At 40.7% G+C, this 24,098-nt stretch overlaps 1 protein-coding gene across 13 annotated transcripts in view; it reads right to left on the reverse strand.

The window, feature by feature from the left end:
- Nucleotides 1-24,098, reverse strand: part of ablim1b (actin binding LIM protein 1b) — a 428,496-nt gene that overhangs the window by 275,793 nt on the left and 128,605 nt on the right. For all 13 annotated transcript variants that reach the window (XM_073027825.1, XM_073027813.1, XM_073027823.1 and 10 more), the window contains exon 2: nt 163-297. In XM_073027825.1, coding sequence (XP_072883926.1) covers nt 163-297 — 135 coding nt within the window. The remainder of the gene's footprint in view (nt 1-162; nt 298-24,098) is intronic.

Genomic DNA, 24,098 nt, shown 5'->3' on the forward strand with positions numbered 1-24,098 from the left:
TGTCAGTGTTGTCTAAGAACTAATGACTATAGTGATCAGAAAGTGGCTTCGTCTATGAAGTATAAACCACTTACTCTGACTCGGCCCCTGTTCATTTTCAGTAAGGTGACAGAAAATCCAGATATATACAAAAGAGACAAACAGCAGTTACAGTCGCCCTACCTTTGCAGGTGAAGCATTTAAGGTGGAAGTGCCTGGACTGGACACGCAACACTTGTCCTTTACATGGATCTCCACACTTGAAGCAGCGGATGGCCAGCTTTTCTGTTGGCTGGTGTGGATCCTGAGGGTGAGCCACTGCAGAGAAGCAGAAGGTGAAACATCATCTCTCTGGGTCAACAATTCTTAAAATTCAACAGTTATTTGTGTTTCCAGCATCAGATTAAACACACACTCACACACGACACACACACACACACACACACACACACACACTCGACACACACACACACACACACACACGACACACACGACACACACGACACACACGACACACACACACACACACACACACACACACACACACACACACACACACACACACACACACACACACACACACACACACACACACACACACACACACACACACGACACACACACACACGACACACTCACACACCACACACTCACACACGACACACAGGACATAGGACACAGTGGGACCAGTACATTTTGGCCCAATTAAGCAGCTGCCCAATTAGCCAAAGTTTCACAGAAGTAGTTTTAAAAAGAATTTTAAAAGAAAGAAACTCAGATTAACTGAGTAACAATTTATGTATTTAAATGAAATACAGAACAAATTAGAACACTTCTGATTTCTCCACAGTATAAAAATGTGCATTAGCTCCTAAGCATTATCGGAGAAGTTCATCTTCCGTGTTGTTTCGATTGACTGTAAATTAACAAAATCAGTGCAGACACCTAGTGCAGATAACGGACTGCCTTCATATAATGCTATCAATGATTGCATCCTGATGCACCATCAATAACTCTCGGAGACGTGAGTTAAGATAGGCTTTTATTGGCTGGAAGAAAGCAGTGTCAGCAGCAAGTGACCACCACACAACATCCTGGAGACTGAGGGAGGAGCAGTGCCTCCAATCGCCTTTATACAGGGGTCTGTGGGAGGAGCCAAAGGAGCAGTCAGCAGGGAGGCGTGTCCAGACAGGTATATGTAGTTCACCACACATCCTCCAAATCTTTATTTTAATTGTAACATTCAAGATACCTTCAAATTCTTCATAATACCTAACCTGTTGAAGTAATGAAATAGTTTCATTTTCACTCCTGGCTCTTTCTGGGAATGTTTGAAATCACAGTGAGCAAAACGGTTCCAAATTGTCTTACTGCTTATTTCTCAACTACTATCAGTGACAATAATCACTGCTTTTTCAACAGTAAAACATGCAAGTGACGCCATTTAAAAACTGATTGTTCTAAGCACGGTGTAATGTCGACCAGCCACTCATGTACATATGACTAACGTTAGTTAGAAACTGTTCAGCAACAGTCTCCTGTCATAATTAAGCAGCACAGTCTCCCAAATAAACACAGGGAACCCTGGCTATGTTCTCAATTTAGTTTTTGTTCTTGTCCCAAATACGCGGCTGCCCCAATTGACTGAGAACCCAATTACCAGAACCGGAAATATGTTTAGGTGATCATATTGTATTTGGCAATTCACAGATGCATCACTCAAACTTTCAAATCATCACAGGATTCTAAAGTAAAGACCCTTGAAGACTATCTAAACTGAATAAACTCACAGGAGAAAGCATTGCTTGTGATTTTCCAAACGAATCTCATCCTTCATTGGACAGGAAGGTAAATCTAACTTACAAATATAAAATGAAACTGAGAAATGTTAGGAGCAGAACTGGAGAGATCTTATTTGTAACCAGGGCGTGTACTGCATGAGCCATTCCTGGCTGCCCTCAATAACAATACAGAGTCAATTTCTTGGCATTGTCAGACCAAGTAGTGACAGTCTCCCCTCCCTAAGGGGCACGAGGACATCAGTACTTCCAACAATGCCACAGCACAACTTTCTGGTTATTATCGCATATCAGCAAACAATTTACCTGATTTATTGAGTTAAATGTTCACAGTTTTCCCTGTGGCATCGCAAGATCCTCATCCAATAACAAAGCCAATAGATTACCGTGACCAAGTCAAATTTAAACTAGGCACCACAGTAGCGGAGCTGTCAGTGCAACACAGTTACAGCACGGGGCTTCCTGGAGTTCAGAGTTCAATTCTGATGCTGGTCTGTAGGGAGTCTCCGTATGTCCTCCCCATGGAATGTGTAGATTTTCCCCTAGTACTCCAGTTTCCTCCCACAGTCCAGAGAGGCACTGGATAAGCTAATGGGTCATTGCAAATTGTCCCGAGATTAGGCGAAATGTGAATCGTGGTTGAGGGGCTGCACAGGGCTGGAAGGGCCTACTCTGAGCTGTATTGCTAAATAAATAAATAAATCATTAATGTTTAACTCAGAAGTCAGTCATGCTGCAAGTTCTGCACTTGTGCAGAACTATTTCACATTAATTGATATGTAACATCAAACCGAAAGGTATTTATAGTTTGTCCAAGAGTGCAAGAATGCCTGGAGGAGAGAGTCATATATCAGTTTGGTTACATGTGAAACACAATGTCTAAACACAAGGAATGCTAGTTCTTGCCCAGTAACAAACAGGTCAGTAATGGCCTGAAACAGCTGACCAAAGCTCTAAAAACACATTATCTAACTATACTCTGCACTTTGTGCCTATATTTCAGTACAAATACACAGGCGTCTGTCATATATATTTATCTCTGCATTACCTCAAAGAAGAGTGCAAGCACAGAACATTTTCCAATTTAACACTTCTATACAGAACTTTGTAAAATAAAAACACTTAACTGTTTGCAAAACTTATGCAGCTCTCTGGCTAATACTAAAACTAGAAACTGTGCACAGATTAATTAACAAAACAATTCCATATGCATTTGGTTTGTGCACAGGTTTGTGCTGATTGTAAAGGTTTTCTGGAGCCTCCAGTATTCCTTCATGTATTTGGTTCTGGCACGAAAAGACACTGGGAAATTTCTACAGAAGTAATGTGGAGATCGCGATAACTGGTATGGAGGAGCCAACGCACAGGATTGAAAAAAGCTGCAGAAAGTTGTAAACTCAGCCAGCTCTATCATAGACACTAGCCTCCCCAGCATCCAGGATACCTTCTAAAGGTGACTCCTCTATAAAGGCATTAATCATTAAGGACCCCATCACCCAGGACATGTCCTCTTCTCCTTGCTACCATCAGGGAGAAGGGACAGAAGCCTGACTCAGTGATTGAGGAACAGCTTCTTCCCCTCTGCCACTGGATTTCTGAATGGACAATGAACCAAGAATACTACCTCACTATCATTATTCCTCTCTTTCTGCACTACTTATTTAATATAATTAATCTATTAATGTAATTTATGGTTTTTATTACTCTGTATCCCAATATACTGCTGCCAAAAAAGAACACATTTCACGACATAAGCCAGTGATAATAAACCTGCTTCTGATCCATGCCTGTAACTCAGTTATCTGTTCCAAAATTATACTATGAAGACAAAGAATGCAGAGTAATTATTGAAAAGGTATTGTTTAATGAGATATTTGCAAAGAGCTAGGATTAAAAAGGTGAAAGGCAAATTGGAAACAGACAGTCCAAGCAAAGGTGCATTCTTCAAGAGTCCCACAGTATCTTGTACACATGCAAAAATGGAGTCACATCAAAATTCAACATATAGAGAGGAAAGTAACGTTACCTTCCCACTTCTGCTGAACAAGGCATAAATCGGCACAAAGATGAGAAAATCTGCAGATGCTCGAAATCCAAGCAACACACAAGGGAACGGGGAAGAGCACCAGAGAGAGGTGTTCGGCAGGTAAGGAGATGAGGTGAGAGGGGGTAAACAGGAATGGTGAAGGGGGGTGGCGTTCACTCATCAGCTTCCCAGCTCTTTACTTCACCCACTCACCTTTCCCCAGTTTCACCTATCACCTGCCACCTTGTACTTCCTCCTCCTCTCTCCCCACCTTCTTGCTCTAATTTCTTTCTCATCTTTTTTTCCCAGTCCTGAGGAAGGGTCTCAGCCTGAAACATCAACTGTTCTCTTTTCCATAGATGCAACTGAGCTCCTCCAGCATTTTGTGTGCATTGTTGAAGGCATAAATTGGATTGCATTAAGATGCCAATTCTTTTGAACCAGGCATGAGATGTGACATCTCAAATTACCTTTATTATGAATCAGGATGGACACGCACGAGTAGGTGCATGCAACTATTTGCCCTTGAGACAGCTGAAACAATGCAAGCAGAAGAGGACAGCAGTTTGACAACCAACTTGTACTCAGATTTCAGACTGAGTTTGCAATGGTGTAGCAGCTAAATGTGTCATTTAATGAAGGAATGTGGCATGGATGATTGGCAATCATTCTGTATTTAATATTTCAGTAATGTTGTAAATATATTGTTTGATTCACCATTCTTTGTTATTTATATAATTCATTAAGGTTAGGTGTAAAAATACATGAATTGCATATGTTATCACACCGCCATGTGATTCGTGCACACCTCTCGCAAAGTAAACACAAAGTTAGAATCATACTTTGGACTCTCGTGTCTTCCTTTGAATTAGTTTAGTCTTTCAAAGTTACAAAACATAACAACAATAACCAGGTTAGTGTAGGAACAACAGAATTAAGAAACAAAACTGAAGTGACAAGTGTACTGTAAATAGGGCAGGAAAGGGAGCAAGAGAAGGCTCCGGTGAAGTAAAGAAAGAAAGGTTCAGGACAGAATTGTAAAATATGATAATTAATATAATACTTATTGGTCATGAATTAGACAACATGTGAACAATGGACATGAAGTTGTAAAGTAACCAAATTAATCTAATCTGATTAAATTGCAGTCATGAAAAATAAAAAAACTACAGTGACTGCCTCCCTCAATCCATTGCCCCTAATTCAACAAGGATTCTACAATGTTTTCTCAAAGTCGACCAAGGCTGTTGGAAAACTAGGACTTGGGTCAAAATACTTTGGAGTGTTCCAAAGTGAACAAATGTTTTACTGGGGGTGGGGGTGGTGGAAGGCTGATGGAATCAGTTACATTGTTTACTTGGAGATGTAAAATTAGTCAGCTCCAACATGGGTACTAACCTCTGTAGTATCCAAGCCACCTTCAAGGAGCAGTGTCTCAGAAAGGTGGCTTCCATCATTGAGGATCCCCACCACCCAGGCATGCTCTCTTCTCATTGCTACCAGCAGGAAAAAAGTTACACTCAGCAACTCAGAAACAGCTTCCTTCCCTCTGCTATCCAATTTCTAAATGGACACAAAGTCCACAAACACTGCCTCACCAATGTTCCCTTGAATTTGTAATGGCCACTGTGCACAAAAGTCTTGTGCTGTGCAGTTTTTTGCCCAGTGACAACGTGTGCTCTGAACTTTAGATATAGAGGTATTCATTTTAACAACTAGCAAAACACTGTCAATAAGAACCTTGATCTCCTCTGATTTTGATCGCTTTCATTCTTGTTCATCTGCACTCTCACAAAACATACATAGCAGGCCTACAGCAGGTAATGAAGGATTTTCTCGCCGGAGCTTTCGCACACTGTCCATGTGCATCCTGCTTGCTAAATGATGTTTTAAAATGTCAAGTTTCCAAATATCACTCCACTTCTTCCCACTGGCAAATTCTCCAGCAATTTTTGCATCACAACAATACACACAGGTAACACCAGTTTCTGTATTGTACATAAATATTTCTCGTAGCTGCACATTCCTGACCTCGTGAGCTTTTAGTGCAGCAGTTTCTACCGTTTCATTCCACTTTAAATGAACTACTGGTTCTTTGCACTTCACGCCCTTTGCTTCTTTACAATTCCACATAGTGAATCAATAAAAACAGTATAAATAACCCAGTTCTAAAATATGCAGACCAATCATCACAAACTCCTTGTTGTCAACACTGTCTGCATCAGAAAGTGGAAAAGGAAATGTGATTGTGTACGATTGTGAAATATACTTAACAGGCCTACGAGGTAGAGGGTGACAACCTTTTGTGTGCAGTTTAAATTCCTTTATGCACTAGTAGCAAAAGATTGTGCACATGCACACACCTTAGAGGAAATATTGTACCTCACCACTTTTTAAAAATTCTGTATTTGCACTATTTAATTTAACTAGGTAATATACATATATATATATCTATTGTAATTCAGTTTTTTCCTATACTTATGTATTACGAAGTTAACAAATTTCACAATGTATGCCAGAGATGTTACACCTAACTCGGGTTCCAACGAAAGCTGGTGTGGGAGGGAAAATGATTCCTGGTGCTACTCAGCTTTGATGAATGGCAATTCATTTACTATTGTCTCCTGTACAGAGAAGCTTTTGTCTATTTACTATCCTGGTATATTATTCCATACACAAGTACACTGCAGTTGTACAAAAGATAAACAATAGCAGAAAAGCATTTACACAGGAAGTAAATGGAAGGTTGACAAATAACATGCAAGGTAGACTGAGTTCATCTTTGTTGTACAAGAGGCCCACTCAAAGTGGGATTAAGCTGTTCTTCAGCCTTATGGTACATATTCTCAAAGATTTTTGCAAGGGTGTATGAACGTGAACTGAACAGATGTGGAGGGGGACTATCATCAGGTAGTGAAATGACCTGTAGCCTCAGCAATGGGAGACAACTTTATGACTCCACTCCAGACTAAACTACTGGAATTTCCAAGCACAAATTTTAATTTTGTTTCTATGATATTTCCTTCCTGCCCATTACACCACTGGCATTTGGGACAGCAACGAAGGTCCTCCAGGTTTAACGCAGGTTTAGCACTTCCCTTATTGTGTCAGTAGCTTCCTTCTGATTTTCGCTACTGTCAGTCATGCAAGTTCAGGTGCAGACTCAGGATACCATCGCACTCAGATGCAGCTGGATTCGTCATTACTGTTTCCATAATAATACCTGAGTTGAACCCCTGAACCTGGAGGACCGGTGGACCACTCTTAGCCTAGCCTCTACCCTTTGACCTGTTTGGCACGGATGACCCTACCAAGAGCCAGGGCACAAAACTCTCTAGGTAATTGAGGTACACAAGCTTCCAAACCCATCAACAAGGTTGTGGTCCTCTTGGAGGTGTATCTATGGTGTCTTCAGTTTATTCTATCCATCCATCTTTACACACTATTGGCAAGCATAGCATTACCTCAGGAAGACAACATCCATCAAAGTCTCCCAGCACTCAGACTGAGGCATCTTCTCACAGCTGCCAATGGTAGAGAAGCCTGCAGTCCCACAGAACCGAGTTCAAGAACAGCTACTTCACTTCCACCACACAGTTCTTGGCAATTAGGCAAAACCCTAATCACTACAGTTTAAGCACTATGTTTTGGTGCGGCAGCACCCAGAACCAAAGAGCAGGTTTTGTTTGCTATCTATTAAGAACCAAATGAGAGATAATTACATTGAATTCTGCACAAAACAGGAACTGAGCTTTTTTTAAGTAACTATAATTCTGAATGAGATTTTCAGTAGACGGAAGAGAAATTATCTTCTGCACTGAACCAAAAACATCAGCCATTAATCTGAAAAACAGTATAAAAGGGTCATTATTGAATTACCTGTCATTCTGTACCAAGCATGAACAGAACAGGATAGAATTACTTATTTCTCTGAACCAGGCAAGAATCAAAAAGAGAATTATTTATCAGTCTGAACCAGGGACAAGTTGGGTAGCATAAGATTACTTATATTCAGAACCATACATGAATTTTTAAACTAGAAGCATTCTATTAAAAGCATCGAAACAGCCAAGTTGATTTATCTTCAGAAAGTTAATTTGCATCAACTTACAGCACATTTCCCTCTGATATGTCCCAGTTCGTCGCAAGTAAAGCTCTCCCCACTATCGAGCACATCTACATTTAACATTATCGCAGGAAAGCAGCGCCCATCATCAGGGACCCCCACCACCCAGGTCAGGCTCTCTTCTCACTGCTGCCATCAGGAAGGTGGTACAGGAGCCTCAGGTCTCACACCACCAGGTTCAAGAACTGTTATTACCCCTCAACCATCAGGCTCCTGAACCAAATGGAATTACTTCATTCAACTTTACTTGCCCCATCACTGAAATGTCCCCACAACCAATGGACTCGGGACTCACTTTCAAGAACTCATTTGATGTTCTCAATATTTATTTCTTATTTATTATTTCTTTCTTTTTGTATTTGCACTGTATTTGCTCTCTGATTGAACCCCCAAGTTGGAGCAGTCTTTCATTGATTCTGTTATGGTTATTATTCTATAGCTTAATTGAGTATGTCTACAAGAAAATGAATCTTGGGGTTGTATATGGTGACATAAATTTATATGAATTTTGAAGTGTTTTAATTCTTGGTCAGAGCAGAGTATACAACGTTAAATATACTGACTTTTAAGAATTTGCATCAGTTTTCTGAGTTTGAGTCTATGTTAGTAAAGAGCCAGAAACTTCTCAACTGCATATTTCATTTCAGAAACACTAACAATTTCAATTATTTAACTGGAATATCATACTCAGTTTTCCCCAGGAATATATTCTCCAAAATATTGGCTGGTGAAATCTAAGACAGAATGTGTCAGCTTCCATTAAATTAAACACAATTAGTTTCATTTAGAAGATTGGCTTACAAAAATAATGCATCAAACTTGCAGTATCACCTTGTAAATACAGGAACCTTGATCAATTTTGTAGATGTTAGCTCCTAAACAGAACTACTCACTCCATTCCCATTGAAATAATGTGGGTCAAAACTCATCAATCAAGTCTCATTCCCAACTCTGACTTTTACTTTTTAACAGTTTACCCTTCAAATGTTAATCCAAGGAAGAAATTATTTTGGCTGAGTGTAAAATGAAAGACTCACCAGATGTTGCATTCCTAATTTGTACACTTAAAAGACAAGGTAGCCAGAACAATACTTCAACCTTTATTTATGCCCAGTAGAACGCTGGTACACGATAAAGAGCAACCTTGCCAAGCTGTTGCTATTCCACACCATGAGCCTTCGAAAGATCCTCCTTATCTTCTGGCCAAGAAAGATCTCCACCCACGCCCTACTCCTTCAGTGTCATCAAGAGGACATGGCCACAATCAACACAAGTAAACATTGGAGATGGATTGGGCACATGGTGAGAAGAAAGGCCAACTCCATCACCAACACAGCATTTCATTGAACCCCTGAAGGGCAGTGGAAATGCAGAAGACCAAAGACAAACTAGCACCATACTGTGAAGACAGAAATGAGGACCTTGAACCAAACCTGGGGTACAATACAGAAGATGGCCAAGACAGAGAAAGGTGGAACACCTTCACTGCTGCCCAAAGTGACTGTGGCATAATGGGAAGTAAGTAAGTGTCAATGAGATATTAGAGGCCCTGCCCTGTAATTCTAATATGCTCTTAACTCTAGTGAGTGCTGTTTTGTAAACTCCAGCTGCTCATTGATTCTAATGTATTAACAACTGACCTTCCAAACAGTCTTTGCCAATTGACAAATATCACTCCCATCCGTGCATAGCAGTGACACTGTAATGTTATCTTAAGCCTCAGATTAAAGGAATAATATCAATCAATTTCAAATTCCCTGGGTCCAGCAGTATTCACAATAAAAATATTTTAGATAAAAACTGAACAAAGATAGCAAACGATAAAGGATGCTTTTCCAAAGTCAAAGCAAATTTTAAATGCTTTACAATTTAAAAAATCCTCCAAAAAGTAATGGATATTGTCCAGTCCATCATAGGTAAAGCCCTCCACACCATTGAGCACATCTACACAGAGTGTTGTCGCATGAAAGCACCATACCTCTTCAAGGGCCCTCACCATCTAGGCCATGCTCTCTCCTCACTGCTGCCATCAACAAAGTGGTACAGGAGCCTCAGGACCCACACAACCAGGTTCAGGAACAATTATTACCCTCAACCACTGGGCTCTTGAGCTAAAGGGGATAACTTCACATCTTCACTGAAATGTTTCCAGAACCAATGAACTCACTTTCAAGGACTCTTCATCTCATGTTCTCAATACTTATTGCCTATTTATTTATTATTATTTCTTTCTTTTTGCATTTGCAGAGTTAGTTATCTTTTGCACACTGGTTGAATGCCCAGTTGGTGTTGTCTTTTATTGATTCTATTATGGTTGTTATTCTGTTATGAAATTATTGGGTATGCCCTCAAGAAAATGAATCTTATTTAAATATGTGGTATATAGTGATATATGTATTTTAAACATACTTATGTAAAATTGAAATCTGTCTCTTCAGAAAATGTAATTGTATTGGTCTTTGAATTCTGTGAGTATTTAAACTATGAATATTTGGAGCGCATACTCCACTGCAAAGTATAGAGCAGAAGATTAAACTGTGGATTTGGGCAGGTAAAGGACCTATCATACCAAAATACCGTGAAATGACTTTGCACTATTATGCAATTGTACCATTGCAGAACTGCTCTTCTGTGCATGCTTACACCATAAATAATACAAATACAAATGTGAGGAGACTTTCTAGTGATCCTCTTAAACAATAAAACTAGGTCATGGGTTAAAAATTTGTCTATTCTGGTACAGGAAACAAGTGGTTATAAAAATAACATTCCCTTACATGGCAGTCATTACAACTCAATAAATAAATCAGAATGAGATTTAATACAACTGGGATATGTCCTGAAATTTGTTGTTTTTGGGGCAGTAGTACAATGCAATACATAACAATAAACACTGAATTAGTTTTATATATATCATACACACACATATACATACAAGGGATGATTGATAAATTCGTGGCCTAAGGTAGAAGGAGTCAATTTGAGAAAACCTAGCACATTTATTTTTCAACATAGTCCCCTGCTACATTAACAAACTTAGTCCAGCAGTCGTGGAGCATACGGATCTTGGACCTCCAGAAAGTGTCCACAGCAGGGGTGATTAATAAGTTTGTGGCCTAGGGTAGAAGATGAGTTATACAGCTCTCGGAACAGGCTCGTTAATAGCTCATCTCCTTCTACCTTAGGCCACGAACTTATCAATAACCCTTGATGCGTTATTAACTGATGAGGTATTAACTTCAAACCTTCTGCATAATCACTCAAAGAGCTGAACTGCATGTGCATGTAACGAGAGCTGTATAACTTATCTCCTTCTACCTTAGGCCACGAACTTATCAATCATCCCTGCTGTGGACACTTTCTGGAGGTCCAAGATCCATATGCTTCATGACTGCTGGACTAAGTGTGTAAATGTAGGAGGGGACTATGTTGAAAAATAAATGTACTAGGTTTTCTAAAATTGACTCCTTCTACCTTAGGCCATGAACTTATCAATCACCCCTTGTATACACACATACAAAAGTTAAATTTATTAAGTAGTGCAAAGAAAGTAGAAGCTGTTCCTGAATCACCGAGTATGTGTCTTCAGGCTCCTATATTTCCTTCCTAATGGTAGTGTTACGTACCCCGTAACTGGGTCACTTACCAGCAAAGATAGAGAGGTCCGTTGAAGTCTGATGGTACTATTTTTAACGGTATTTATTGATAAAAATACACGAAAATAGTATCAATGCAAACATACAGATAATATACGTCGTGAATACTAAATCTAAAAGCACGGGTATAATAATAATCAATAAGAAATAGCTCTATCGTTGTCTAGGGGATAATGTATTGTCCGATGGAAATATAAAAGTCACTTTAGTTCATTCAAGCTGAAGGCTGCAGCCTTTGGTTGGAGTCAAGAGAGAGAGTTTAAACTTGCCCATTCCTTTTATGATGTCAATCCTTCGAGAGTCGGTGGGGGCTGATTTCTCCTTTGGGTTAGCTAAAGCCGTGCTTCCGTGGTAAATACCCACCAATTCCGAGGCAAATGGAAAAGGACGCACGTGGGCTTTTCCACCGGCTTTCGCTATTACGCTGTTACAGGAGTTCTAGCGTTTCTTCTGGTGCGTCTGAAGGGCTGTTCCCACAGACCCTCTTTTATCCTGACTCACAGGGTCTCAGATGTCAATCAGGGTGGAATGATGCCATCCCCCAACCAGCCCATGTTGCCTGAGGGCTTCCACGAAGTACAGTACTCAATACACAATTCCGTCTCCAAGAGACAATGACCTGTTCCGTGGCTTTGTATCGCTGGGGCCAGGACATTCCAAACGTCTCTCTCTCATTTCCTGGGTCTCCTGACCTGACTTAATAGCGATCTTGCGATTCTCAAAAGGGGGGGGGGGGCACAGGCGTAACAGTAGCAATGAGAAGAGGGCATGTTCTGTGTGACGGTGTCCTTAATGATGGATGCTGCCTTTTTGAGTAAAATACAAGGCATTCTTTAAAATACAAGTTGAAACTCTCTAACTCTGATGAAATCAATTGGATTGCTATTCTTGTCTATTTTAACTAAATTTTACACACTTAATACAATGTTTACCGAATTCAGAAAAAGTACTTCAAAAACATTCTTTTTTAGATGCACCTTGGACTACGCCCAAGTGCTCTGCATAGCTGAAAGTACAATCACTTCCTCTTCAAAGCTTTTAAACAGCACATCATATTGTTCAGTTTACTGTAGCAGCATGAGACTTGCCAAGGTCCTCAACAGCAAATGATGCGCTTTCCTGTTATTGCTTTGTTGGCATTCTTGTAATGAAACATCATTTTGCTCTTCTCTGTTTTAGCTATTATCTGAAAAGCTCAGAGCCTGATCTGATCCCTTCCTTCAACAGAACCAAAATATTGATTTATGAATTAGCTGGTTGGAAGAAATTGAATTGCAACTAGTTTAAATGATAGTTTGCATAACTACAGTGATCATAATGTATATCTAAAACAAGAGGAAACAGCCATTCATCATCTCCCAATTATCAACCCTTTAAGAATATATTATTCCTATTTTACATCATACACATTGATTTTTATTTCAGAATTCATGTCAGTTATTTATTTCAGAATATGTTATTGATATTTTACAATATACTCTTGTTTTTATAGTAACTTAGAGTAGTCTTACACTGTATTGCAGCCACAAAACAAATTTCACATTTGTCAGTGATAATAAATCTGATTTAGTTTAAGGATTTTGTACATCTTTATGAGATTCATTGGAATTTCATAGAATATACTAGCTTCCTCAAGTGCACTTTATAGAACAACTACCTCATAAATTTAATAAATTAAAACTGTACTGACAACAGGTAGAGAGATCAGTATTATACCATGCTGGCTCAGCTTCAGCATGATTTGGCCGGGTTGTTATTGAGAAAATACAACAGAGTAGAACCTCTGAGAAAGGGAACTCTTTAAAACTTCCTCAGATTTCTAAGTGTGCTGCTTTATTACATGTAAACAGTAATACTCGTCTTTAGGCCTTGGCCATTGTGATAAGATTAAGATCAACTTTATTTGTCCCAGATACATTGAAGTAACTGCATTTCACTGGATGTTTAGTATTTGCATCAACAACCAACACAGTCCAAGAACATGCAAGGCAGCCACTGATGCCAACGTAGCATGCTCAAATTACTAACCTGTACATCTTCTGGACGTGGGAGGAAACTGAAGCGCCTGCAGGCGGCCCGCGTGGTCCTGGGAAGACCATGCAAACTCCTCACAGACAGCAGCAGGTATCATGTAAAGTTACTTTCTGAACAATTTCAGGTTGGCATTTACCTGTTGCACTGGCAGGGGCATCATCCAATAGTGCCACCATGCTGATGGCTGCACATGCTGTTGGTCTAGGGCAGGGGTTCCCAAACGAGGTTAATGGTCAGGCTCCAGGTGTAAAAAAGGTTGTGAACCCCTGGGTCAAGAGGGAAGCATCAACCCTACGCTGTCAGTCTAGAAAGCTACACGTGAGCCAACATCTAGCTAAACCTGGAGTGGATATGCAAATAACTTGGAGAAATGGCTGCCATTGGAAAAGGAGCAGATTTCAGAAAAATATCAGATTTAGTCAAAAAGATTTCTAGTTGTGAGAGACACAGAGCAAGATGATGTTTGAATCTTTTACTATTTAAAACATCAACAATTTTATTTTTGACACATCCCAGGTGAACATTTGTGAATGTCAAATTTTCAAATACAGTACCCTCTTAGACAGCCAGCAGGCCCAAAGATAGAGCCTCATCAATTGTCAAAGTCCTTCTGAGAGTGCAAGGCCTTTGTGCACCCTGGCAGCCCCTGTATAGCACTTCCATCTATTCTGGGCAGTTGGATGCGGCAAGGAGTCCCGTAGCTCAAGATCCAGTCAACTGAAAAAGCTGAGACTGGACTGGTATTGACTACTTGAGGTGCTGCAGGAGATTAGGGCATCTTGGAGGGAAGCCATGGGGAAATGTGGAAACAAGAAACGTTTCAGTTTTGGACTTCCCTTAACTATGAAGCAATGAGATATTGCAGATATGAACGGTAACTGACATCCTGGTTGTATTTGTTTCCCCTACGCTAACTGGTCTACCGTTACATGCCACACACAAAACTTTTTTTTAAATATGAAGAAACATTTAACTCAAAATAATAGTAAAAATATGGTCCTCAACCACAACAATTAGCATTATAAAGTACCTTGGAATCAAGTCTGGAAACATCCTACATATAACGAAGCAGAAAATATACAAATGTGATAAAACAAATGTTTTCCAATTCTCAAAGGCTTTACGTTTCCTTGTTATTGTAGAGAAAGTATTAAATCTGAGGAATGTGAAATAATTTCCTGCTCACAAACTCTTCTGTTCAGCTTCAGGAGATCGTTGGATGTGTATCTGGGGGTTGATGATAAGCCTCAGTGACTGCACTGAAATTGTAAGCAATAATGCTGATTGTAGGCTCAAAATACATTCTTACAAAAGGCTCCAGCTGCCAATGGGTTTGAATACTGGGTCTCAGTGAATAGAATTATTTTTATGGTTGTACACTTGCCGGAAAAGGGTGTCAGTGCCTGTTTGACACCCTGTCGTAATTTCCCATTGCAGCTAAAATGCAGCAATGTGTCCCCAGATCACCAATTTGTCACTGCTCATCTCCTCTCCATGCAGCCATCTCAACTCTCCACTCTGAACCCCGTTGCAGGGTTTCAACCCAAAACACTGACTCTTTCTTTCCTCAAACAGCTGCTGCTCAGCACATGGAACAAAGAATTCCTTCAGCGTGTCAAGCAGCAGCTGTGGGCGGAAAGAAACTTCCCTTGAACGGAAAGTCCTATAAAAAGTGGTGGATACAGGCCAGTCCGTCAAGGGTAAAACCCTCCATCCACATGCAACGCTGTCACAGGAAAGCAGCGGCCATCATCCGGGATCCCCACCACCCAGGACATGTTCTCTTCTTGTTACTACCAACAAGAAGGTGGTACAGGAGCTTTAGGAATCACACCACCCGGTTCAGGAACAGTTACCACCCCTAACCCCATCATGGTAGTGATGCACCATCAATAACTCACTCTGAGACGTAAGAAAAGAGTTATCGGCTTTTATTAACTGGAAGAATGAACAACCCAACATCCTGGAGAATGAGGGCCGGCCTCAGGCCTCATGATAGATAGATAGATAGATACTTTATTCATCCCCATGGGGAAATTCAACTTTTTTCCAATGTCCCATACACTTGTTGTAGCAAAACTAATTACATACAATACTTAACTCAGTAAAAAATATGATATGCATCTAAATCACTATATCACCTATATCTATATCTAAATCACCTTTATACAGGGGTTTGTGGGAGGAGCCACAGGAGCAGTCAGCAGGGGTCTGCTGGGAGCAAACCACTCTGGTATATGTAGTTCACCACAGGTAGCTTACGTGGTTAACACAACACTTCACAGTACAGGCAAATCAGGTTCAATTCCTGCGACTGCCTGTAAGGAGTTCATACATTCTCCCCATGACTGTGTGGGTTTCCTCTGGGTGCTCCAGTTTCCTCTCACAGTCCAAAGACATACCGGTTAATTGATTAATTGGTCATTGTAAATATTCCCATGATCAGGCCAGGATTACATCGAGGATTTCTGGGCAGTGTGACACAAAGGATCATAAGGACCTATTCCACAAGATATCTCCATAAGTAAACAAATTAACCACAGAAACAAGAGAAAATCTGCAGAAGCTGGAAATCCAAGAAACACACACAAAATGCTGGGGGAACTCAGCAGGCCAGGCAGCATCTATGGAAAAATGTACTTTTTCCCCCCTCATAGATGCAGACTGGCTTGCTGAGTTCCTCCAGCATTTTGTGTGTTTTGCTCAAATACACCATCAGGCTCTTGGACCAGAGGGGAGGATAACCACTCAACTTCACTGCCCCATCATTGAAATGTTCCCATAACCAATGGACTCACTTTCAAGTAACTCTTCATCTTGGGTTCTCAATATTTATTGCTTATTTATTATAATTTTTTTCTTTATATTTGCACAGTTTTGTTACCTTCTGCACTCTGTTTGAACATCCAAGCAACGCACACAAGTTGGGTGGTCTTTCGTTGATTCTGTTATGGTTATTATTCTACAGATTTATTGAATATTCCCATAAGAAAATGAATCTCAGCCTTGTACTTCATGACATAAATTAACTTTGAAATTGAATCCCTCTAGTAGATTATTTATTGCTTCATATTAAATTTAACTGCTTTACTTTCAATTTTGTGACAGAAGATTGGAATGTTGCACAATGCATTCATGGGATCTGGGCTGATGATGGGGTGACAATGGGTTGGTTAGCTGGTTCATTAACTGCATAGCAAGTACCGTAACTCCATTATTTCCAATGGTGCAACTATAGCTCATTGTTAATTAGATTGCCACTCAGGAAATTGTCTTGTTCGACTGTGTTTATTGCTCATGGAACAAAGAACTTCTTTGGCTTCCCACTCCCCCATTGCTAACTGACTTTATTTATTTAGCACGAAGTAGACCCTTCCAGTCCTTCGACCCACACCACCCCAGCAACTGCTGACAAACTCCAATTAGCCCTAACCTACTCGCGGGATGATTTACAATGACCAACTAACCCACCCGATACGCTGTTTGGACTGTGAGAAGAAACTGGACCTGCCAGAGAAAACCAACTCAGTCTATGGGCAGGACATAAAGAGGCTCCTTACAGAACGACATCATTAGTGAACTCTGAACTCCAGAATGCCCCAAGATGTAACTGCGTCACAGTGACCACGATGCTACCGTGACACCCTTCGGATTCCTCCTGCATTCAAATTCAGGACTACTCTCTGTCATTACGGATCTTCACTGGTTTACTAATTTTGAGCAATCAGCAGCGTTCTCTAGTTTGAGCGAAGATTAACTCGATGCACTTGCCTTTATATTTTATGGAGGTACAGCACAGTAACAGGCCTTTCTAACCCAACGATTCTGTACTGCACAACTACACTCCTGTGACCAACTAACCTACTAACCATACACATTTGGAATGTGGGAGGGAAGCCAGAGCACCTAGAGGAAACCCATACAGGTTACGGAGAGAACGTACAAACTTCTTATGGACATCAGCAGAATTGAACCTCAATGACTGGTACATAGTGTTTCACTACGTATCTTTCAATCCTGAGTTAGACTGGTTCCCCCCTCCCACCAAAAAAATGAGATATATTCTGCAGGTAGAAAGAATCAGAGTTAGAGAGTTTCAACTTGTATTTTAAAGAATGCCTTGTATTTTACTCAAAAAGGCAGCATCCATCATTAAGGACACCGTCACACAGAACATGCCCTCTTATGCTCAATGTGTAGGTTACGATAATATTCCTTAGAACATTAATTGATGTAGTAGTTGAGCTGAGTTACATACACCCTAAAATTATAAATATTTACAAGTTTATCTTTCTACTCTTCCAATGGAAATTTTTACCAAATCTGAAGCAGATTGGGAGCCTACAAGCCTCATGAAATCTAATATGAGAAAGTGTGCAGATGCTGGAAATCCAAAACAACACACACACAGAATGCTGGAGGAACTCAGCAGGTCAGGCAGCATCTATAGAAGAGAATATAGTCAGTGTTTCAGGCTGAAATACTGCTTCAGCAGGTGTGCCTCACCCAGTTTCATCAACTTTCCTTCTCTCATTTGAAGACTTATTGATGATTCTCTTAAAATTCACTATTCAACATTCAGAAACCTACCAAATCCTTGGCAGCGATGCTGGAGAGATGAAGGGAGGGGAGATTATGGTGCTCAGCTGACTGTTGTCCAATGGTCCTCAGGGTGAGGCTCATTTCTGGCCCATCCAAATTACTGGGCGCCACCACTTTCTATCCAACTTCAAGTCTCGCCCAATTGGCACCGGGGAGCTTAAGTGGCAGGTATAAGCAGCAAGCTACTGTCTGCAAGTACCAGCTGTGCAACTGATGACTATTTACATTCTCTGCTTATATTCTGTGATATCTGCAGTTAGCATTTCACAATAAAGAAACTGATTCGAAATAGAATCAGAGTCAGGTTTAGTATCACTGGCACACGTCATGAAATGTGTTGTTTTGCGACAGCAGTACATTGCAATACATATTGTTTCGTATGGCAGCTGTTTTTCCTCTTCACACTTCTAATTGGATTTTGTCCCCCCCCCCCCCTCCAGCTCACGGCCGCATCGATGGGCCTCAGATCTCGGTGAGAGGGCACGTTTGGACCAGGTGGAAGATGTCCTGGACAGGGGCAGACTGGGGTTTGTCAGGCACACCGTCAGTGTAGTGTTTGCACTGTTTTGGCATGTTGACTTATGAGTCTATTTGTGGCTGTCCAATTTTTTCTGTCAGCTGTAGTAAAGCCCGAGAGAAACAGGGTGGGGTCACCAATCAGATCTCCACCAGAAAATGTGTTGGTGTGCCAGTATTGGCACCATTCAGTGTGTTTGTCATCGGAGTTGAGGTTTTTCAAGTTGTAGAAAGGATTTCCAGATTAGATTCAGGAAGTTGGAGGAGCATTTTCAATACAATACATATGAATTACAACATGAAAAATTAAATATACTATACATATAATTTATTATAAATAAATACTTATATAATTAAATTAGTGCAAAAGAGAAAAAAAAATACTGAGGTAGTGTTCATGGGTTCATTGCCCATTCAGAATTCTGATGGTTGAGGTGAGGAAACTGTTTTCGAAACATTGAGTTTGAGTCTTCAAGCTCCTGTACCTCCTCCTTAATGGTAGTAATGAGGAAAGGACCTGTCCTGGGTGATACGGTCCTTAATGATGGACACTGCCTTTTTCAGGCATCACCTTTTGAAGGCGTCACCAATGCTGGGCTGGCTTGTGCTCATAATGGAGCTGGCTGAGCTTACAACTTTCTACAGTACCTAGGGCATCTCCAAGAAGCAATACCTCAAAAAGGCAGCACCAGCATTAAGGACCACCATCAGATTTCTGAATGGACAGTGAACTCAAACACTGCCTCACTAAGTCTGCTACCAAAGAACAATAACTAAAGGTTCAGAAGAAACTGGCTCTGCCCTCCAGTGATAGGAGCCTGTGTACTTACACTGGACCTTTGAATCTAATATCATGGAAGCTCATTCACACGCTGACACATCTGTAAATCAGGTGTTCATAACCTAGGGACAGCCTGTACACATGACAACACATTTCCTTCAAGTATTTATTTCAAGTCTCTACACTGAATTTGGGTGGCAGGTTGGAGATATGTCTCTACCAAAGGAGGTGTGAGTCACTCCTTCCCTCCACTAGCCTACAGGTCAAGGTGTAGCACCTGCTTAGCCCCCCTCCCCCCACACCCCATCAGGGTCACAGGAAGCCATGGGAGCAGGTGGTGGATGGTCATACGAGCAGCCAGTGCATATCACAAGTCCTGGTTATGTGACCACAGGCGCCAGGCAGACAATCTCTGAAGAGTATTGATAATGGCTGGGGTCACCTGTCTTCTAAAGACACTGCCCAGAAACCACTTCTGTAGAGAAATTTGCCAAGGACAATCATGGTCATAATATCATTATCACCCACATCATACAACACATACAGATAATGTCATATGACATAGCACATAATGAAATGACGATGATACTGAATTAAATACAAGAGTAAAGTAAAATATTCTGCTTTAATCTTCAGGACTAATCTCAGTTCAATCTAACTTGCATTTTGATTTTGACCTATTTCAAATTTTATGTTGTCCAGACCTATTCATCAGCAGACAATATAATGCCTAAAAATAATTACACCTTGTAACAAAGCACCGCACAGAACAAGCAGCAACATTAAAAGCCGTCCATCTATTTCATACCAAACTAACCCATTAGTGTGTTAATGACAGGCCTTTAAGATAAGCCATACTTTTAAATACATACAATTGAACACCCAATCCGTGCTGAACCGAGGCTGTGGCCTACAACTTGCTCGGATGTAGTGACGACCAGCTTTGTGACTACGGACTCACTTTGCTGAACTTCAGTTGCTGCACGATTAGATATTTTTTTCTGAACACTGGGTGTTTGATGGTCTTTTTCTGGGTTCTAATGGGTTTCTTTGTTTTGAGGCTGCCTGTAAGGGTTGTCGATGATATACATACTTTAGTAATAAATGTACTTTGACTTTGATGTAGAGAAGATGACTGGTTTGTAGTTCTAATAACTATAAGGATGGACACAAGGATAGCAAAGGATTAGAGCAAGGGTTCCCAAACTTTTTTATGCCATGGGCCCTGACCATTAACCAAGAGATCTGTGGACCCTTGGTTTAGTGAGACTTGGGCCAGGCTTGGGCAAATGGAACTTGCTTAGATAGGATTCTTGTCAGTACGATGATGTTACATGGTAACTTCTACTAGGATTTTACTAGATCAGCAAATAAGCCTTGAAATAGGTACAAGTAATTTTGAGACAAAATGCAGCCCTGTCCCAAAAGGCACCTGCCTTGGGCCAACTGAATTATAACAAACTCCTTAGGGAATTCCAACAGGGGAGCACCATTGTCCAACTCCTAGTCGAAGCTGACACAATCAAAACTCAGTCAAACTCTACCCCGGCAAGAAAGGCAACCTAATATTTTCATGTGATTCATCAGTTTAATTGTTTTAAGAACTATTTTAAAAGTCTGTTCTTAAGTTTATGAGTGTTAATATTTTTAAGTAAAGCTCCAGTTAAGGAGGCTTCAAGCTGTTTTGAATGTTTTTGGTCAAAGACTTTTAGTTAATTAATTACAGGAACATTTTTGACAGCTGGTCCTCTTGTCTGTCGAAGCCTATCAATGACAGGGAACTCAACCTTGGGGCATTGTGGTGAACTACATATACCTGTCTGGACACACCCCCTGCTGACTGCTCCTGTGGCCCCTCCCACTGACCGTGGCTCCAGTTAGCACACACTATTACAGCTCAGGGCATCAGAGTTTGAAATTCAATTCAGGCATCCTCTGTAAGAAACTTTGTGTAATCTTCCCATGTGCTTGTGGGTTTCCAAAGATGTATAGTACTGGTTAGTTGGTTGATGGTCACTGTAAGCTGTCAGTGATTAGGCTAGGAGTTAAGTCAGTGAGTTGCTGGTTGGCACAGCTCAACGGGCCAGAAAGGCCTGTTCTACACTCTGCACCTCTAAATAAAATGAACAATGCCGATTCAGTCTAGGTGCTACATTGATAATGAGCTGAAAGCAAGTGCCCAGGGCAAGGCTAAAGGGAATTCTGTGGTCCAAAGGTAAGCAATAAGCAAACAGAGGATTAGCAGATCTGTTCCAATTAAAAACACACAATTCCCCTAGGTGAATGATGCAGCACTTGAGTGCCGTGTGATTGCACCTGATGTCCTGATTTATCATGGAGGAAAATACCTCCCAAACCCTCACTACCAATGTTCCAGATTGAGAGGGATCTGCCTTCATTTTTTAATGCTTCATGATTCACAAATGTTACCGCGGAGGGCAAGTACAATATACATAAACACACTTTTACAGTTTGCCCAGGAGTGACTAACACCTTGCCATAGTTATTAAAATAAAAACTGTAAATAATTTAACAAGGATTTAGCCAAATCCTTCTTTAAACTTAAGTCACTAAGCCACAACTTTGATTTAAATCAGTTCCGTGGAAAGCTTTACAAGTCCATCAAGTGTAAAAAATCCTGTCCCATGTATTACATCCAGCTCAACATTTTGATTAATTCATGACATACAGTAAGTAGTAACAGTTATGATAGAATCATTTACTGCATTTATGAAGCAATAAATGATTCCCACCATAAATGTTACTACTTACAGTATGTCATTAAGTAGTCCTACTTACAAACTGATGAATAGCCTGTACTATGGGTTGTCTAATAAACTCACTTTTACCTCCTGCTCTCCACAGTCACACTGAATATGTGAAGCTCTTTCCGTGCACCATTTCAGATTCACTTCTATTTGCTGCTATGTTGTCTTCTTCGGCTAAATGAAGATGCCAATACAGCATTGATACCATTTTTCCTTGCACTAATGTGTGCAAGTTCACTATCACTGCGTGCCTTTTCAAGACAAATTATCGCTACTCCTATGGTATTCCCTGAAAATTTTACATTCCCTTGTTTCAGCATTTCATCAGTCAGTTCATGCTTTAAAGTCTGACCGATTGGTTTCTCCTAGCATTCTGCAAGCCATGTTTCCAACATGGCACCTCCGGTCTCATTCATTGATTATGATTGCTTGACTAAACAAATGAGGTTCCTGCTTTTTAGGGGTGCACATTAATTCATGTCTATGGTATGGGGGGGGGGGCTACGGTACAGGATTATAGTAAGCTGCAGAGAGTTGTAAAATTAGCAGCTCCATCAAGGGCACTAGCCTCCCTAGTATCCAGGAAATCTTCAAGAAGTGGTGTCTCAAAAAGGCAGCATCCATCATTGAGGACCCCTGTCACCCAGGACATGCCCTCTTCTCATTGTTACCATCAGGAAGGGTGTACAGGAGCCAAAAGGCACACACTCTGTAATTCAGGAACAGCTTCTTCCCCTCTGCCATCTGATTTCTGAATGGACATTGAACCTATGAACACTACCTCACTACTTTTTTCTGCATACTTATTTAACTATAATACATCTTTTTATGTATTATATATATAGATAGATATATACACACACATACCGTTACGAATGAGGAGCAACTCTGATGGGCAGAAGGGTGCAAAGTCCCCCCCCCCCCCACCTTTTGGAGAAATCGCAAATCGCTATTATTTCAAGGCTGCTACCAAGTAAATGAAAGGGACAAAAAGAAATCTGCCAAGACAGTTGTTATTGATAAACAGCTCATGTCAGTTAATGAGAGAGAGACAACGCAGAGATACACAAAGTGGAATGTCTCCTCCTAACAAAAGCGGAACAGAACCACTGATTACTGCTATTGTCTTTTGGAGAAGTTTTGTGTACTAGGTACTGTTCTATTCATTGAAACCCCTCAGGGGGCAACCAGAGTGGGCTGGGTTTGATGGGTTGTATCATCCCAACCTGATTGACACCTGAGACCCCGTGAGTGGGGATAAAAGTAGGGTCTGGGGCAACACCCCTCAGACGCACCAGGAGAGACGCTACAAGACCGGGGGGGCTTGTGTGTGTGTCCATCCTTGCCTGGGTGACGAGCCCTCCAAAGAATGGTCTAGCTAAAGGACGGAGGGGTCATACGTGAATGGCTACAACAACAACACATCGACGGATCAAGATCATAAAGGAAAGTCGGCAAGTCAATAGCTGTTACTCTCTCTCTCTCCCCAACAATTGCAACACAGCGACCAACAACTACCGCAGCCTGCATGAACTGAACTGAACTTTATATTTCCATCGGACAATTCATTATCCCCTAGACAACGATAGAGCCTATTTCTTATTGATTATTATTATACCCGCACTTTTAGGTTTAGTATTGATGACGTATATTATCTGTATATTTGCATTGATATTATTTGTGTATTTTTACTAATAAATACTGTTAAAAATAGTATCACCAGACTCCAACGGATACTCCTATCTTTGCTGGTAAGACACCCAGTTACGGGGTTTGTAACAATACACACACAGACATACACTTATTGTAAT

Source organism: Hemitrygon akajei, chromosome 23 (assembly GCF_048418815.1).
Source record: "Hemitrygon akajei chromosome 23, sHemAka1.3, whole genome shotgun sequence".
Lineage (NCBI taxonomy): Eukaryota > Metazoa > Chordata > Chondrichthyes > Myliobatiformes > Dasyatidae > Hemitrygon > Hemitrygon akajei.